The sequence below is a fragment of the Phascolarctos cinereus genome, unplaced genomic scaffold (genome assembly GCF_003287225.1).
Source record: "Phascolarctos cinereus isolate Bilbo 61053 unplaced genomic scaffold, phaCin_HiC Scaffold_7;HRSCAF=346, whole genome shotgun sequence".
NCBI classification, from domain to species: Eukaryota; Metazoa; Chordata; class Mammalia; order Diprotodontia; family Phascolarctidae; genus Phascolarctos; species Phascolarctos cinereus.
This window is the reverse complement of record NW_027556180.1, coordinates 10,619,360-10,639,023: the sequence shown is the minus strand read 5'-3', so window position 1 is coordinate 10,639,023 and position 19,664 is coordinate 10,619,360. Positions and strand designations below refer to the sequence as shown.

The following is a 19,664-nucleotide window of genomic DNA, read 5'->3' as shown; positions in this document are numbered from 1 at the left end:
CAAAGGCAATTCTCACGTGGTGGTCAGAAGAAGTAATACAAGGACACTCTCAAGATCACTCTGAAGAACTTTGGAATTGATTGTTAGACATGGTAGACCTGGTATAGGAGCATCCAGCATGGCATGCCTGCATCAAAGAAAGCACTGTGCTCTATGAGCAAAGCAGAATTGCAGTAGCTCCAAAGAAATGCGAGATGCACGAATTTAGGGACAAATTGAGTTCCCGTGGACTATTTGTGCCCAACCTGTGGTAGAGCCTTTTAAGCTCATATTGGCCTGATCAGCCACAGTGGGCCACACCTTGACCCCAACATAGTGAAGTCATTTTGTTCCTCCTTGGGAAGGAGGGACAACAACCTCCCAATCATCATGCCTCCCTTAATTTTGTCCTGTCCAATAAAATTATGGCTATGGGTGAGTCACCTTTATGACAATATAAAAATAACAACAAATAGATGCAGAGGGACATGAATGAGAAAAGAAGACACCAAAAGTAGGAATGGATCTCAAGAACCAAGAGGAGTAATTCTCTTATTTTAGTAATTTGGGACCATTTTCGATGTCATACTCTAGAATTCAGAACCTGGGCCAAGGAGCACTTCCTTCTACCTTGTCCCGTTTAAGCCTGAAGCTGGGGAAGGTTGGGCTGCTGGCAAGAAGAGCTCCCTCATAAGCTAACAAATGATTGAGTCTTGCTTCCTGGAAGCTTTCTGAAAGCCTGTTGGAGGCTGCTGTGGCTTCTGCTCCAACACCTCCAGAGTCACCTGGAAAAATCGACCCAGTACGCCTTCAGCCTGTACCTGCTGTCATGTATATGTGTATGTTAACCTGTACACATATTTGTATACGTGATCACAGAACCACAGATTGATAGTTGGAAAGGATTACAGAGGCCATTTAGCCCTCTCCGCTGCATTTTAGAGATGAAGAAAATGAGGTACAGAGGGGTTACCCACAGTCATATAGGTAGCTAGTGGCAGAGATAACTTGAACTCAGCTCCTCTTACTCCAGGACTCTTTCATATGTTACATCCACTCCAGCGGATCTGGCCTCTTGTCCATGTGGATGTTCCTGCCAATAAAGCTGTTCTTTTCTGCTCCATCCTGTGCTCCCCTTGTCCACATCTTCCCCTGATTCAGCACTGGAGATCCATAGGCCATTCCCCTGAGAGCTTGTTTACCTATTACCTCCCCACCCATTGCCAGGTGATGTGTTCTTCTTTCTTAACATCAGTGTCTTGGTAACAAGGACTTTACTCATGGACACTCCTCAGAACCAATAATTCAAGACTTTACGTGCAAACAAGAAAAAGTCATAATCCATTTCTGCTGAAAAAAAAAACACGGCACAAATTTAGCATTTAACAAACTCCTTTGCTGCCATAAGATTTCTATTGCATAAATGAAGGTATGATTTAGTTCACTTTCATTTGCCTGGATTTTGTCAGGTAGTTAGTGCTGATAAAGGAAACTATCTTCTCCTTCTAGTTGCAAATTTATTTCTTTTTGAGTCAATAAATAAGTGTCAGATCTTTGATTTGAACTTTCATCTGAGCTTTTTTTTTTGGGGGGAGGAGAGGGAATCTAGAAGACTTGTGGAGAACTCCCTGGCTTAGAAGCCCTTTACCAAATGCAGAACAACATCTTCTCTGTCGTTTATAGGTTTAGAACAGGTGTTCTTAACCTGGGGCTCTATGGAGAGATGGCAGGGGATTCTTGAATTTGGACAGGAACAATTACATCTTGATTTTCACTAACCCCTAACTGAAATGGAGTATTTCCTCCAATTATTTAAAGACATTCTGAGAAGGGGTCCTTAGACTTCAAACTTTTAAAAAATTTTATTTAAAATTTTTAAATTTTTATTTCCAAATTCTCTCCTTCACCCATTGAAAAGGAAAGAAATATGACACCCATTATACATATGAAGTTATGTAAACACATTTCCACATTAGCCATGTTTTTTAAAAAAAGCAAGAAAAATAAAGTGAAAAAAATGCTTCGATTTACATTCAGAGTCCATCACCTGTTTCTCTGGAAGTGGATAGTGTTTTTCATCATGAATCCTTTGAAATTATCTTGAATCATTGTCTTGATCAGAGTATCTAATTCTTTCACAGTTGATCATCCTTACAGTATTGCTGATATTGTGTCCTGGTTCTGTTCCCTTCACTCTGCATCAATTCAGATAAGTCTTCCCAGGTTTTTCTGAAACCATGCCTTTATTATTTCTTATAGCACAATGGAATTCTATCATAATCCTATGCCACAATTTGTTTAGCCCTTCCCCAATTAATGGGCATCCCCTCGATTTCCAATTCTTGGCCACCACAGAAAAGCTGCTAGAAATATGTTTGTATATATGGGTCTTTTCCCATTTGTATGATCTCTCTTTGGGATACAGACCTAGAAGTGGTATTGCTGGGTCAAAGGATAGGCACAGTCTTATAGTCCTTTGGACAGAGTTCCAAATTGCTCTCCAGAATGGCCAGATTAGTCCACAGCTCCACCAACAATGCATTAGTGTCCCTATTTCCCTACATCCCCTCCAGCATTTGTCCTTTTCCTCAAAGACTATTTACATAGGAGTCTTCTCATTGGTGGAGATGGAGTAATCAATGCTTCAGGCCTTTAAGAGGTCTTCTAGCTTCTTGCTTTGAGAGGTGACTGTTTCTAGGAAACCAGGGCAGAAGCTCTGCAAACTTGGAATGCTGGTCCCCATAGCCCAGTGCGCTCCTTGCCTAGTACCTGGCACATGGGCAGCACTTACGCAAGGCTTGGTGACTGACCGTCCTCAGGGGAATGCCTTCCAAGTGAGGCTATTTAGTGTGTTCCCCAAGCTCTTTCCTGTCGTCTTTGATAGAGAAACTGTTGCACTTGGAAATACCTGCGCCCGTCACATCTGTGACGGTCTCCACCACTCCCCCACCCTCAGCTGTCCCTGCTGGGCAACGCAGCAGGCGCGGCAGCCCCTGGCGCTCCTGGCCATGTACAGATTATAGGAGGTATGGAGGGGTGTGTATGTGTGTGATGTAATGTGTGCGGTGTGTATATGTGTGTATATGGAGTGGGCATGTGTATGTGTTTGGGGTGTGTGTACGTGTGTTTGTGTGTGTGTGGTTAAGCAGCTGCCGCCATGAAAAGTAGCACTATTTTACATATGGCATATTTTATTTTGCCTCCAATTTAATACCTTTGATTCATGCCTTTTAAACAATTGTTTCTCTCTGGGCCCCCCTCCCCCCTTGAATTCTTCCTAGTAACAAGGACAATCTAAGCATCGTGGGGCTGGCTCACAGCACCCCCTTTGAGCCCTCTTTTGGGAGACGTGTTTTATGTGGACAGGCACATTGTGATGATGCAGCAACTCCTTGACGGTGGTTGTGGTGACTGGGAGCAGCTGAGTCAAGGGCACGTCACCCCCACAGAAGGCTGTGAGAGGAATGGGAAGCCTTGGCTCTGTTTCTTTGGAATTGTGGCTTTGTTCATGAGCTTGAGAACTGGGGAGTTCTTGAGTCGATGCTGGCTACTCAGCGGCAGGTGGTTCCTGAACTTGTGCTTCTGAGAGGAGAAGATGACCACCCGGACGGGCACATCTTGCTTCTGAAGGGTCCAGAGAGCTGGGCCTGGCCAGGAGAGCTGGGCTTGCCTGTTGCTCTGAAAGTATGAAGCTTAGGTGAATGGGAAGTCTGGGTTCATCTGTTTTCTTTCCCTCTCAGGGGCATAAAACGGTCATGATTGGTTATTTTATGTTTTGGTTAATGTGTGCTTATGAGGCTTTTGTATCTTGAACGCCTCTTTTGTGGTGGAGGAAATAAATAGCTGCCCTAACTAATATTTATTTTTTTCTCTTGAATGCCTTTCCTGAAAAAGGACCTTGCTTAATCCCTTTTGAGGAGACCCTGGACTAAATTAACCTTCTGTTTAAGAGATTTCCCTCTAATTTCTACTCTAGGGTGGGACTATAACAAATCAGAGAGATAGACCTGGTCACTTTTTATTGTGGTCAGGCTGTCTTGGGATGAATTTGGGACCTGTGTGAGTCCAGAGCAGAACCTTGCTGGGAAAGGGCTCTCCTTGCCCTACTGTCAAAATCTTAGGGATGTGTTCATAGTCAAGATGTTACCTCCAGCCCAGGGGGCCCTGACTCCTGGCTCTAGCAGACTTGGGAGCCTGACCTCTAAAAGAGACAGGTCACTCTTTTCTCATACTCTCTGGCTCATTTTTTCCCTTAAACAAAGCTAAGATTTGACTAATGTGTAGCATCTCCCCAAAAGGGACGGGCAAGGTCCCTTCCTGAAAATCACTCAGTGTATGAAGCAGTAGATGTCAAGTCTAGGACCTGTTAATATCCACTTCAAAAGAAATGCTTGATGCGCCACAGGCTCAAGCACATTGACAAACAAGTCAACACGGCACCATAACACATTACTTTTCTTATATTCTCCCAGGGGGTAAAGACTCCTAGGGGGTTTTCGGGACTGCTGAACAGGTACTTTCCTTTTACCTGTGACTCAGGTTTTTTGGGTAGCTCACAAGTTGGGATTTCCTGGCAATCCATAGCCTGGCTTGGGCTTTCTTACCCATTACATCTGGACCAAACTTTTGGTGGTGACCATCTCCTCTTCTGAGAAGTTGTTGTTGGCCAGTCAGGACCTGGAACGAGGCTCTTCTGATCTCTTTACAAGGTTGCCATCAAGATAAGGACCATCTACACTCTGGAGGAGAAACATAAAGCAGGAGAGGTAGCCAGCAACTTGAGCTCTAGTCTTGGATCTAGGTGAACACGTATTCTTCCTGCCATGTTTATGCAGTCACCACAGGTGGTGCTGGGGAGGAGGGGAAGACATGGGGATCCCTTTTCCCTCCCCCTTTCTAGAAGTCCAAGGTAGAGCTGTCAGGGCCCCAAGCCACCTATTTGAAAAAGAGAAAGAGTGGAAATCGTTTCTCCTTTATTCACCTACTGAGTAGGCAACCTCTTGGCCCCATCATCAATCTTCTTCAATGTAGCTCCCAGTGATGGTTAACAAAGAGATCACGTAGGAGCCTCTGCTCTGCATGTTCTTTAGCAAGGGTCCCCACCCCTGGTAGACTGTGGACCCAACACCACACATTTCTGGGATGTCCTCCATCATCCCCAGGTACAAGTCCTTTGGAGCTGAGCTAGGGCTCTCCCTGTAGAGAACAAAAGTAGGAAAATCAGCCTGACTGTGCTAAGGGCATACAGAGAAAATCTAAGCTGGAAGTGATGTAATTGTGAGGTTATTGAGAGATTGATTCCAAGGTACTCAAAGAAGGGGAAAGATACCAGAGATGTAGAAAATGTCTTAGACTTATTAATATCCTCAAAAGATGACAGAAAGAACCCCAACAACTACCAACCTATATGCCTCCTCTCCCGTTTAGGCAAATTATTTATGAGAATCATCTACATGTGAATTGAGGGCATCCTTGATGAAGGAAGGAAACAAACATTTATTAAATATTTACTATGTTTGAATAGAGTGCCAGACTTGGAGTCAGGAAGACTCATCTTCATGAGTTCAAATCTGGCCTCAGATATGTATGCTGTGTGACCCTGGGCAAGTCACTTAACTCTGTTTTCCTCAGTTTCTCATCTATAAAATGAGTTGGAGAAGGAAATGGCAAACCCCAAGAGAACTCCCAAATAGGGTCTCAAAGAGTAGGACATAACTGAAACAACTGAATGACAACAATGTTCCAGGCACTCTGCTAATGTTTTACAAACATCTCATTTGAAAGGTAGGTGCTATTCTTAGCTCCATCTTACATTTGAGGAAACTGAGGCAAACAGATTGAATGACTTGCCCAGGGTCACACATAAGTGTTTGATTTTGTGGATTTGAACTCAGATCTCCCTGACATCAAGCCCAATGTGTCACTTAACTGCCTCCAGATGAAGATGTCAGCAGAGAACATTTTTTACAGGGACCTTCTTCAGTGGACCCCATCTTTACCATTTCACAGTGGATTGAATATTACAGAGAATTCAACACTCCTCCTCCCAATGCTTATTGTTTGTTGATTATAGAAAAAAAACCCACTTAATTTGGAGAACAAAAAGGCCTCTTTCCAAAGAAGTGTCTTCAAAATCACTTGAGACTCTTTGTAAGATAATGCAGCCCTACGCTGAGAGGACACTGGATTCCCAGAGTCTTCTCTCTCTCTCTCTCTCTCTCTCTCTCTCTCTCTCTCTCTCTCTCTCTCTCTCTCTCTCTCTCTTTCTCTGGGCTCCATGGACTAATCCCTCTGATAAGACAGTGAGGCTAGTGAGGGTAAGGCCCATGGTAGGTTCATGGTAGGTGGGTGGGTTGATGGATTGATTGGGGAATCACAAAAGATGTCAAACCGAGGCTCGGAGAGGAAATAGAACTTGACTGAACATGGATCTGGGGTTTTACCTGAGATCTTCTTCCTTTAAGCCCATTGACCTTCCATGACACCACATTTCCTTGTTCTAGTTTAATGCAAAGGAGGACAATGGTAACCATATTTTATGTTTGCCCAGCACCTTTCACTAAGGAGACAGCCTAGTGGTTGGAGCTAACCTGCCCAGTCTCCAACCCCCCATAGCTACAGGACCAGAATTTCCTGGTGAAAGGGTTATGCAACCCTCATCTGGATGGCATCATAAAGAAAGGTTGTAAAAACTTCCTGGTGGGCTTCAAGAACAGGTTGGACAGCTCCTTCTGGGATGTATGGGAGCTATTCTGCCCACACAAGGGGATGGGCCAGTAGACCTTGAGGGGCCCCCTCTAATCTTGGGGTTTTGTGTACACCAGAGTTCTCTCTCAGCCAGTCCATTTCAAGGATAAGGAAAGACGCTGCTGCCATCTTACTTCAGGGAACTGCAGCTATTGAGATGAGAACCAATGAACCCCAGGGGAAGGCCACAGATGCATGGCTTTCTATCCATCATCAAAGGAGAGAGTCAGGGGAGTGCAGTGGAAAGCGTTAGAGTGAAAGGGCCTGGGCTGGAGTCTCAGTTTGATAATTTACTAGCTGAGTGACCTTGGACAAATCGCTGCACTTCTCTGGGCCTGACTTTCCTTATCCTTGAAATGAGGGTTTTTTCCTTAGCATGTGGTGATCTTGAATCACGGGGATTGGGAACGGAGGATGAGAGAGTTTGGTAGCCAGAGGTTCTAAGGTCCAGCAGATGCCAGGTCTGGAGTGATCGTGGCTCTTGTTCCTTGGTGCTTGAATGGCTTCTCTCTGGATGCCTGCAGTATCTTCTTGGACTATGGACTAGGTGTTGGGGATACCAAGAAAGGTGAAACCTTGGCCCCTGCCCTCCAGAAGCTCACATTCTAATGGGGGAGCCAGCATGCAGATAGCTGTGTGCATGCAAATATAGACACTGGAAATGGGAGGTAATCTCCAAGAAGGTGTTAGCAGCTGGGGGTGGGGTGGGGTGGGGAGGGGATGGGTTGGGAAATCCTCCTGCACCAGGAGCTGAGTCTTGAGGGCAGCCATGGAAGCTACAAGGGAAGCAGAGGGGAGGAAACAGTGGGTTACCCAGATGTATACAAAACACAAAGTATACAGAAGGTGACCCTTGAACATGATCAAGAAAGGTTTTCTTGAGACAGTCATGATTGACCCGGGCCTTGAAGGGAGTTGGGAATTTCAAGAGGCAGAGGAGGAGGGCAGCCTAGTGAGCCCCAAGTCCTGAATGCTGCTGGGGCATCATCTCACCCCTGCTAAGCTGAGCACTTTTTCCCGTCTGGTGTCATTTCAGGTACTTCCGTGTCATCATCATGCTCGTGGTGCTTTTGAGTCTTCTCTTGGGAAGCTTCCTCAATACACAAGTCAGCTTGCTGGTCCCGTAAGTTGGTCACTGACACAGAGGGACTCTTGGGGGGTTTGACCCACAGGATTGTCAGCTGATATCAATCCCCTTGCACAGGAGGAAGCAGGGTAGGGAGAAGAGTGTTTGCTTTTTTTGTTTGTTTGTTTTTTTGTTAGAGTTAGAGGCTCTGAGTGTGGGCTCTCTTCCTTATCCACTATTTGCAACCTTGGACAAACTCCTTCACCTCTCTGGTCCTCAGTTTTCCATTTGTAAAATAACAGGGTTGGTTTAGTCTTTTCAGTTGTGTCTGACTCTGTGACCCCATTTGGGGTTTTCTTGGCAAAGATACTGGAGTAGTTTGTCATTTCCTCCTCCAGCTCATTTTACAGACAAGGAAACTGAGGTAAACAGGGTAAAGTGACTTGCCCAGAGTCATACTGTTAGTAAGTATCTGAGGTCAGGTTTGAACTCAGGTCTTCCTGACTCCAGGCCCTATGTTCTGTCCACTACACCACCTAACTGCCCCATATGTACTTCCTTCTGGCTTCAATTGATAGACCCCTTTGAGCAGAAGTAGCTTTGTTGAATCAGTTGGGCCAGTTTGGGGTAGCAGGGGCACTGCCAGTCTGGCACAAGCTTTGTGAGCAGAAAGATGGATGCTTCAGAGTCTGTGGGTTCATGGTGAGTCAGAGGAATGGTGTTAGGCTTACTGCAAGGTGATGGTGTATTTAGGGAAGAGAAAACGCCTGATTGATTGCTTGAGACTCACGGTATATGTTTGAGTGGCCCTTCCCCAAATCATTTCCTTTCTGAACTCCCAGTCCTTCTCACCTCATGCTCATTGCCTTGCTCTGAAATAGCCCCAGGTTATCTGTGAAGAAGTCACTGGATAACTGTCTAAACGTTGGGTTCAGTTTTGGTTCTTCAGTGTCTCTATGATCTCTGCATGTGCCTAGTACCAAGCAGGTGTCAAAATATTGCTCACCCTAGACCTTTTTTGCTAAGGAGAGTCTCGGAACCTAGCTAGCCAAGCTGGTTCTTCATCAAAATTCATCAACCAAAAAAGCATTTATCAAGCACTTACTATGTGCTAGGTAGGCATCATGCTCAGTGCTGGGGATATAGAGAAAGACCAAACCACAAAAACCCAGCCCGTGCCTTCAAGAAGCTTACGTTCTAGCTGGAGAGACAAGAAGCCTTTCCCGCTTGGTATGACTTAGGAGAGCCTGGGCTTCTCTAGGTCAGCCTTCAAAGACCCAGAATCACCTCCATGCTACTATAAGGAGCCAGTGGAAGATTTTACTGGAGGGCTTGACTCCTACAAATTTATGAAATTCCTAAAACCTCACCCATGCAACATTCTGAAAAGCACAAAGGCTCAAAATTTGCCTTTCAAGTTAAAGAGACAGGACAAGAATTGGAACAGAGGGATCAGATAATGTGGGCTAGCTGGGATTGAGGATGGGCAGATTGAGATCTGATTCAGTTAGGAGTACAGGGGTGAGGGCCACCAAAATGATGTGGTTTAGGGGTTCAGGGGTCCTGGGACCCCAAAATCACAACATGCAGGTCCTGCCCAAAAGAAGCCTTCTTTCAGCCAAAGACAAGGTTTATTAGAACATTGTCATATTAGGCAGACTCTTAAGGAGTCTGAACATGAGTAAGCAGTGGCTAGATTATAAGAATCCCAGTAGTGGCTTGATTTTAGGAATCTAAGCAGACAGACCATAAAGGTGAGGAGTATCTCAGAGGTTGGCACAATGCCAAGCACATGGTTAAGTGCTTAATAAATGCTTATTGGTTGGCTGACTGACAAAAGGTGGTCTGAGAGAACAGGAAGGTAGAGAAGAAAATAAGAGCAAAGACCAGGTTTGATGTGAATGAAGGAGTGGGAAGGTTGGAAGGACAGAGAAAGGCATTTCAGGAGATGTGGAGATAGAATCTACAAGACTTGGCAACTGGTCGGTTATATGGGATGAGGAAGAATGGGGAATCTAAGATGATTCTAGGCTTCAAACCCAGAGACTAGAAGGATGTTGGTACCCTCAGCAGAAACAGGGAAGTTTGGAGGGGCTGGAAGTTTAGAGGGTGACGGTTCCATTTTGGACATGTTAAATCTGAGATGCCTCCAGGCAGAGATAACCAGCAATCAGTGGGAACTCTGGACAGGGACAGGCTGGAAGAATTCTCAGCCAAGGTTTTCTTTCATTTATAGTGAACAATAACATTAGATACTGATGGAAGATATCTTCCATTCTTCTCTCCCTAGTTTCTTCAGTGGCCAGGAATCCTTCCACCCTGTGACCAACGTCATGTTCCTCAAGACCCACAAGACTGCCAGCAGCACCGTTATGAACATCCTATATCGGTTCACAGAGAAGTGGAACCTCACGGTGGCCCTGCCTGCAGGGCAGCTTTTCCACCTGGGTTACCCCTGGCTCTTTCTGACCAAGTATGTGGAGGGATTCAAAACCCTGCATGGGACGTTCAACATCATGTGCAATCACCTGAGATTTAATCCCACGGAGGTGAGGTCCACGCCCCGACCCCGGCAGATGCGATCCCACTTGTGAACCTGGCTCAAGCTGGGTACCAGTGAGCATCAGCAGGGTAGCTGGGTGGAGAAGTCATGGAGGTAGTCGTTCTTCTAACAGCAGGAAGCTGAGTAAGGCAGGTGAATGAGGGAGAATCCTTCTGGGGTTGATCTGGAATGGTGACCTGTTACTGAGAGCCCCGTTCTCTGTCAGAATTTTAGGAGGGGGAAGGGATAGATTTAGGTGATGCCAGATCACTAGGCCGGGAAGGCGATCGTGGCTGGGGAGGGATCCGATTGTGAGGGTCAGCAATTTAGCGTGGAAGGGGACCTTAGAGGAATGGGATCATGGATCATAGCATTCAAGCTGGAAGAGACCATAAATCTATTGAGTGCGGTCCTCTCCTTTTACAGATGAGGAAACTGAGGCTCAGAGACATGGTTTCACAGCTAGTGTCTGAGTCAGGATTTGAACTCAGGCCTTCCCGAATTCCAGTCCAACTTGATCCCCTGCCTCAGATCAAGGGCTTTGAGATCATTCCTTGTAGTCACGTCATTCCCCCGTTGGAGTGCAAGCTCCTTGCAGGCAGGGACTGCTTGACTTTTGTCCTTGTGTCTCTAGAGCCCAGCAATGTGCCTGACACACAGCAGGAGCTTATACACAAACTAGGGATTAGTTGCTAGGTTGACTGAGAGCTCGCAGAAGAAAAGGCTGAGGGGAACATGCTAACTTTTAGCAGGAGCCCGTGTTGTCTTTCTCCTTTGACTGGGAGCTTCTCAAGGGCAAGGGCCCTATTTCTGCCTGTCTTTGTATCTGTAGAGCTTAGCATAGTACCTGGCACACAGCAGGGGCTTCATAAATGCTTGTCGACTGATTGCTTGCTATGTGGCCCCCACAACTTCCTCCCTGGACCCTTTTTTTCTAGTCGGCCTACCTTTAGGTGCCAATCAATCAACTTAAAGTTCCAGACTGCATGTACCCATGTAATACATGCATTACCAGCTCTTAACCAGGTCATGTTCAAGTCAGGTGGTATGGAGACAGGAAGGCCTGAGATCACAACTTACCACAGATGCTGACTACCTGTGTGAGCCTGCCTTAGTTTCCTCATCTGTAAAATGGGGACAATGACAGCACCTATCTCACAGGGTTGTTGCGAAGATGAGATGTGATAACATACACAAATGTTTGTTGATTGACTGACTATCGACCTGGTCCCTAAAGCTACCTCCCTTGGGCTTCAAGCCATCCTTTACCTCTCTCCTTGTCCCTCTTGGAGGAGGGAGTTTTGTAACCTTAAAGTGGCTTTATAAATGCTAGCTATTGTCATTATCTGTTCCTTCTGACAGATGACATTGGCCTGGCTTATCTTCCTATTTTGAAGGCTGTGACCCCTGTTGGGATAGGGACAGGGGTTGGACCCATGATTTCATTGGCATAGGGAGCTCCCAGGTGAGGAAAAACCCCTCTACTAGCACAGGCTGGAACCTTCTCTGTTACTTAGAGTCTCAGAGAGTTTCTTAAGATACTGAGGAGTGATGTGACTTGCCCAGGGTCACAGAGCCAGTCAGAGACAGTACTGGAACCCAGGTCTTCTTGGCTTTGAGGACAACTTTCTATCTGCTACACTACACTGCTTCTATAGGACCTTCCGCTAAATCCCTGCTTCCATTCTAAGAGAGGCTGGGCTAATTTGGAGAATATAGATGAGTAATGAACCCTTTCCCAGTAAACGATCTCCTGGCTCAGGGGACCGGTAACTTCAAGGACTCTTTGAGACTCAGAGATTGTGTGGGTATTGAGGAGTTACACGCCTTAATGAGGGTCGCACATCTGCTGTGTGCTGGAGGCTGCCTGTCACCTGTTTTTTTCTTCTGTTGAGCCCAGATTGTCTCTCTGGCTTCTGTTTACTGATCTTTGATCCACTCTCTGGATCTATATGGGGCAAGTCTACCTTTTCTACATGACAAATCTTCAAATGAAGACAGTTTGAGTTTCCCCTCCCATCTTCCCATCTGTTGGTTAAGCATCCCTGCTTCCTTCAATTGTTGATCCTTGTATGGCTTGGTTTCAAGCCACTGCAGAATCTTGGCCTCTTTCCTCTGGCCTCATTCCAGCTCTTTTATGATTCAGGTGTCCTTCTGAGCAAGAGGCTTTGCAGCCTCCCTTCATCACTATCTTACAGGGTCAGCTAATCCTTGAATACACAGTGATGAGTGCCAATTTCCACCTTGTTGTCCTTTGCCCAGTGAAGTGGAAATTACCTGATGGAAGGAGCTGCTTCCCTGCAGCCCAAGGCACACAAATGACTGTTCTGGGGCAAAAACCCCACAGAGTTTAGGAAAGCTGTTGCTTGGCCCTTCCCGTCCCATGAATATCTTTTACTTATCTTTCAATTTTCCTGTTGCTAGCCCTTCGAAAAGGTGAAGTCTGTAAATCTATCTAAGGAGATGCTTTCGACAACAGTTCAATTCAATCTGGTTTCTGGAGTCAGAAAGGCCTCAGTTCAAATCCAGCCTCAGACATTTATTAGCTGTGTATCCTTGGGCACTTACCTGCTGCCTCCCTCAGTGTCCTCATCTGTAAGATGGTGATAATAAAAGCCTTTATCTTCCAGGGGTGTTGTGAGGACCAAATGAAATAATGTTTATGAAATATGTTGCAGACCTAAAGTGCTATATGATTGCTATTATTGTTATTATTATTAATCCAACAAACATTTATTAAGTGCCTACTATGTGCTAGGCACCATACTGGGTGCTGGGGGTACAAAGACCAAATTGAACTGACCCCTGCCCTTAAGGAGCTTCCATTCTAATGGGGGGACACAACTTGTATAGCGATAAGTAAATACAACATGTCTACACAATTGTTTTGCCCCAGGAGTGGGGAAGGGAAGGAGCATTGAAAGGTTTTCAGATCCTTTTATTTACCTTTTTTCATTTCAGCTTCAAAGTAACGCTGGGAGGTAAGGGCCATTTTAAAGATAAGGAAACTGAGGCTCTTTGAGATTATGTTAGAGAGGCAATGTTGTCCAATGGAAAGATCTCCAGCTGTGGAATTACAGGCCACGGGTTCAAATTCTGTCGTGGTACTTACTAGCTGTAGCCTATGTTTCATTCTCATCTCTGTCCCTACCCTGCCCCCCAGGTTCCTCCTCCTTTCTTCTCTAGATCTGTGACCCTGAGTTTGTGAAAAAACCCTGAAGGGCTATATGCAATTTCAGCTGCTGTGATGATGATGGAACCCAATCGACTTACCATAATTGTGGTTGTTACAAGCCATGAATGAAATGGGTCTTTTGAGCATGAGGCGAACCTTGGGATTGGGGTGTAGGGAAAGAAACAGTATAAAGCCAATGGTGGGGGAATGGGGAGATTTTGTACTCATGAAAGGTAGACAGGACATTTATTTTAAAAACTCATATTTTTGTTTCTTTTTTCTTTTTGGTGAGGCAGTGGGGGTTAAGTGACTTGGCCAGGATCACACAGCTAGTAAATGTGAAGTGTCTGAGGCTGGATTTGAACTCAGGTCCTCCTGACTCCAAGGTTGGAGCTCTAGCCACTGTGCCACCTCGCTGCCCTGATATTTTTCTTTCTATTCCACCTTCATGTCATCTTTGTCTTCTCAGAGAGCCAGCCCTTGTAATAAAGACTAAAAAAGAAAGGCCGCCTCCCAAAAACCCAGTCCGGGAGAACTAACCAAACCACTGACCAAATGGGACAGTTTGTGATAGTCTGGGCTTCCCTTTGCCCTGGTGTTTCCTCTGCAGGCTGGGCTAGATTCTGGGAATGAGATCCAGTTCTGGGCCTGGGGTTTGAGCCACGGCAATGCTGCTGCTGGCTTCTGAACACCCTCCTTTCTTGGTACACTGACCAAGTAGGGGCTCCCTACCTGGGCATACCTTCCCTGTGTGCAGGGCCACCTCTCAGATCTCTCTGAATCTGTTACTTGAATCTGAGTAGTGGGTGACAAAGTTTCCAGTCCTCCCTTGTTCCCCATTCCAGGGTCCCAGTATGGGCATGCCCTAATATGAGTCTGGGACCTCCTCTTGCCCTGGCACCCAGACTCTCCCCAGGTGTCAGAGAGCTAGCAAGTGATGTGCTCCTGGCCCAACTCCATCCCCAGTGTCCACAGTCCTTCTTGGTCTCCTTATATTGAGCTGGGCTAGACAGACAACTCCGGCTTTTTCTGGATTTCCCAAGCAGGATTTGGTCTGCTGCATTTTTTAGATGTGTTTAGAAGAGTTTTGCAGAGGAGAAGTCACTTTGCCTCTTGGCTCTGCCTCCTTGTTCTGAGTCTTGAGGGAAGTCAGGAGATCTATGAAGCGGGGGTGGGGAGGGAAGGCATTCCTGGCATCAGGGACAGCCAATGCAAAGGCAGGGAGACAGAGATGCAGCCAACTCGGCAGGAGAGCACTGGGGATTAGTTAGAGAGTGGGGTGATAGGTAGGATCAGACTGCTGGAGAAGGAAGGGGATGACAGGGTCAAGAATGCTCATGGAGGAGTCAGTCTTGGCAAGGAGAAGGGCCACCTTGTAAAGCGAGATAGGAATGATGGAGGAGATAGACAGAAAGCATCTGAGAGATGTGAGATGAGGAAGGGGAGAGGGACCTACGGTGTGCCAGACACTTTACAAATATTATCTCCTTTATCCTCACAACAATCCTGTGAGGTTGCTGCTATTATTGTCCCCTTTTGACAGTTGAGGAAATCAAGGCAAACCAAGGTTAAGTGATGAGATGAGGCAAAGCTCCACATTGAGAGGGTGGAGAGGACAGGTGCCATGGGAGCCTACGAAATTTGAGGAGGGATGGAAGGATTTGGAAGAGCCACGATGGGAGATGAATCCGCTCCTGTCAGTCAGTTGTACCCAATTCTTTGTGACCCGATGTAACATACTGTTGGAAGGGGAGCAAGTGCGAGGGTGTTGGCCTGGGAGAGAACTGAAGGGTGCAGGGACTGGAGGTCGTGGGAGAAGGACGGGGTCCTCTTGGTTCATTCTCTCAGTTCACCTCATTTCTATCATAATGTATGTGAGAGCAAGCACATTTCTCCTCGTCAGGTCCTTGCACGGGCCCCTGCAGGGGTGGGGTGGGGTGGGGGTTGCATCTGGACAGTGGCTGCAGCCCCCAGATGGTGATTTCCTCCAGGACGGTGCTTGACACTTTGCTCGATGTCTCTCAGCCTGGGCTAGGCGTCCTCTGCCTGGGGGCCTGACCCAGGGTCTTTTTCAGGCTCTGAGCATCCTTTCACGATCAACCAAACCTGCTCATGGTCTTTTCTGTTTTTTCCTCCCCCAAAGGTACACAAAGTCATGCCGAACAACACGTTCTACTTTTCCATAGTGAGGAACCCAGTTTTCCAGCTGGAGTCCTCTTTTGTGTATTACAAAGGACATGTGCCTGCTTTTCAGAAGACAAAGAGCCTGAATGAGTTCTTGGTATCTCCACCGAGGTACTACAATAAAAACCTGTCGATAAGAAACATGTATGCCAAGAATAACATGTGGTTTGACTTTGGCTACGATAACAACGAAAGTGGCAAAGACTACGTGCGGGGGGTGATCCGGGAGATCCAGCAGCAGTTCCAGCTCATCCTGATTTCCGAGTATTTTGATGAGTCCATGGTCCTCCTGAGAAACATCTTGCACTGGGATCTGGACGACGTGGTCTACTTCAAGCTGAACTCACGGAGTGAGGATACGATCCAGAAGCTGGCCAGGGAGAGCCAGGAGAGAGCAAAGGAGTGGTGTGCTCTGGACTGGGAGCTTTACCAGCATTTCAACAGGACCTTCTGGCAGAAAATCAGGGAGGTTGTTGGGCTTGAAAAACTGCTGAAGGAAGTGGCTCTCTTGAGGGAAAGGCAGCGGGAGCTCATGGACATCTGCATCCAGGATGGGGAGCCGAAGAGTAAGACACAGATCAAAGATGTGAGGCTCAGGCCCTACCAGTCTGGGCAGGCCAACATCCTGGGCTACAATCTCAAACAGCATTTAGACAGTGAGACCATGGCCATGTGTTGGAGGATGGTGATGCCCGAGATACAGTACATGGCCCACTTATACTCTCGGCAATTCCCCACAAATCCCCCCAAGAAGATCAGGCTGCAGTGATGGCAGAGCGATTGTTTCCAACTGGAAGCTCAATGCTTAGGGGCTGAGTGCCCTGTCAGATCCCTGAAGGCTCATCTGGCTCTGGTTTGGCTAGTAGGGAGTAGGCTTCAAGAAAGAGGGGGTACTGGGAACACCTTGGTCTAAAGGATCTCTGGGGGGCCTGGGCAATTCTTGACTCAGTCCCAAGTTTTATTTTTAAAAAATCTACCATGGAATGTTGCCTTAAGAAAACAGGATTATTTTCCTTACAGAGTGTATGGAGAGTGTGTATGTGTGTGCGTATGTGTCTGTGTGTGGGTAGGAGGTCAGCTTGGAGAAGATGGAAAAGGAGGTTCTGTTTCCCAAGTCACTGATCTCATGGCCTTCTCCTCCCAGAAAAAACTTCTGCATGGGAGCATCTAAACCAAGAATTCTAGGCAATATTTCCAGACTGGTTACAGGTAGTAAGGGCACAACATTCACCCCAAAGAGGAGTACTCTGTAGCTAACATGGAAGAATCAGATGGATGGACCCGAAGATGGAATTCTAAGTCTGATTCGCTTTTCTCCCCTCCTTGACTAAACTTATGATTTCATTGGGGTAGGGACCTTCCAGTAAGGAAACTCCGTCTACCAATGCAGATCTGCCATTGTTCTGAAATTCAGTCTTAGAGAGCCATCCAGGGCATTGAGAGGTTAGGTGACTGGCCCAGGGTCACACAGCCAGGATGTGTCAGAGTCAAGGCTTGAACCCAAGTTTTTCTGGACTTTAGGCCAGTTTTCTATGTACCATGTTATACTGACTACTTACAGGCTGGAAAATATAGATACTAGGTAACTCTTACTGTGTAAAACACATGTTTGGAAAAAATTTTGTGGAAAAAATTTTTAGCTCCAGGGATCTGTCAGTCATTCAGTAGATCAACAAGTCCGTATGAAGTACTTATTATGTGCCAAACACTGTGAAGGTAGAAAGAAAGGCAAAAACATGATCTTGGGTCTCAAGAAACTCATGTTCTCATGGGGGTGGAGAACCTGAGGCCTCAAGGCCACATGTGGCCCTCTAGGTCCTCAAGAGCAGCCCTTTGACTGAATCCAAACTTCACAGAACAAATCCCCTTCATAGATGGATTTGTTCTGTAGAACTGTGACCCAGTCAAAAGGCCGCACCTGAGGACTTAAAGGGCAGTATGTAGCCTCAAGCCTGCTGATGCCCTACCCCTGTATGGAATGGATTCGAATGTTATGAGAAATAATGTTGTAATTGAAGAATAAATGATTAAACCTTGGACACGTTGGAACCTTGGTCTTCATTTCATAAACATATTCTAGGATGATTGCAACAGATAGACCATTCTTTGTTACTGGTCATTCCAGTGCCCAGGTTTCCGCCAAGCACCATTTCCACGTTTCTATGATAAAACAATGACAGATATTCATTAATAATGGTCCATTCTGTGATGTCCTAAATGCCTTTGGAATCAAGGCAGGTTTAAATTGTGGCCAGTGTAGCTTGCAAAACCACACTGGCATCTCAGCGCCACAAGTGGGTCCTCAGAAGCCGCTGTTTCTAATATATTTCTGAGAGGGAATCCTTTCTGCAACACCCAACAAGTGGTCATCCAGTGTATGTGTTTTTTTAAGGCAATTGGGGTTAAGTGACTTGCCCAGGGTCACACAGCTAGTAAATGTTTGGTCTGAGGCCGGATCTGAACTCAGGTCCTCCTGACTTCAGGGCCATCGTGCCACCTAGCTGCCCCCGTCCAGTCCATGTTTTGAGCACCTTCAGTAATGGGCAGCTCAGTACATATCAAGGCAGTGTCCAACAGGTGTAAGTATTGAGAAGTTTTTCTTTCTAACCAGTTGAAATCTGTCCCTGTGGTACTTCCATCCCCTGGCGCCAGCCCTCCCTCATGAAGCCAAATCAAACAAATCTAATCCCTCTCCCACATGACAGCTTCCAAGTACTTAATTGGCACCTCTTAAGCTCTTCCGAAGTCTTCTCTGGTCCAGAATAAACATCTCCTGTGCCTTTGCCCGACCTCTATGGCACAGCTCAGGTTGTTTTCCTGTAGACTCAGTGGAGCCTGTAACAGTCCTTTCCAAAAGATGGCCCCAAGAGCTGATCGTAGTATTTCTGATGAAGTCTGCCCAGAATAGAGCCCACAACGGCTCCCACATGCCATATTCTAGAGGCCAGGCAGACTTCGGGGAATGGAGGCCAAGATGGCCTAGCTTCATGAGCCTTCAGAACACTCAGAGGCTCAGTTACCTTGTCAATCATTATTCAGTGTAGAGCTTGGGTAGTTAGACAGTTGAGATTTTTAATGTACTTCATACTTATCCCTAGTGAGTTTCATTTTCTTAGATTCAGTCCATAATAGTTCTTCATCCCACATGGTAGCAATTCATTTCAGGCTCCACAAATTTTCCAAGTATGCCATCTAAGTCTGCCATCAATGTCCAAATCATTGCTAAATAAGCTTGAACGGAACAGGGCTAAGAACAGAACCTTGCGGCACTGCACTAGAGACTACCTTCCCAGTTCAATTATGGGCTCATAGGATGATAGCTCTAGAGTTAAAAGAGACCATTTAGCCCACCCATCCTCCCATTTTATAGATGAGGGAACTGACATGCAGGGAGACTAAATGACTTGTCCAAAGTAACACAGCTACGACGCATCAGAGGTGGGGTTTGAGCCCAGGTTCTCCAACTGCCATTGCAGTGCACTGCTTCCAATCAACTGAGCTAGTCCTTCGGGATACAATAACAAAAGTAAAACAGCCTTTCCACGTCACGGAGCTTACATTCTAACAAGGGAACCAACAGGTACACATGTAGGCATATATGAGACACATTAAAAAAACCAGACAGGGAAAGGCATGAACAGCCAAGGGGAAGGGGTGTCAGGAAATGCCTCCTGCAAAAGGTGATCCTTGAGCTGAAGCTTGTTGTAAAAATAGAGGTTCCAAGGAGAGAGAGAGAGAGAAGAGAGAGAGAGAGAGAGAGAGAGAGACAGACAGACAGAGAGGCAGAGACAGAGACAGAGAGAGATAGAGACAAAGAGAGACAGAGAGAGAGACAAAGAGAGACAGACAGAGACAGAGAGAGACAGAAGGAGAGGGAGAGGGAGAGAGAGAAGGAGAGGGAGACAGAGAGAGAGAGAGAGAGAGAGAGAGAGAGAGAGAGAGAGAGAGAGAGAGAGAGAGAATGAATTGCA

The 19,664-nt window shown here is 46.3% G+C and overlaps 1 protein-coding gene across 1 annotated transcript in view; it reads left to right on the top strand.

Moving 5' to 3' along the window:
• The window catches only part of GAL3ST2 (galactose-3-O-sulfotransferase 2), a 39,923-nt gene extending 22,193 nt beyond the window's left edge, over positions 1 to 17,730 (top strand). The window contains exons 2-4 of the mRNA XM_020989059.2: positions 7,763 to 7,849; positions 10,083 to 10,341; positions 15,653 to 17,730. Coding sequence (XP_020844718.2) covers positions 7,763 to 7,849; positions 10,083 to 10,341; positions 15,653 to 16,462 — 1,156 coding nt within the window. The 3' untranslated portion in view covers positions 16,463 to 17,730. The remainder of the gene's footprint in view (positions 1 to 7,762; positions 7,850 to 10,082; positions 10,342 to 15,652) is intronic.
• The last annotated feature ends 1,934 nt before the right edge of the window (positions 17,731 to 19,664 follow it).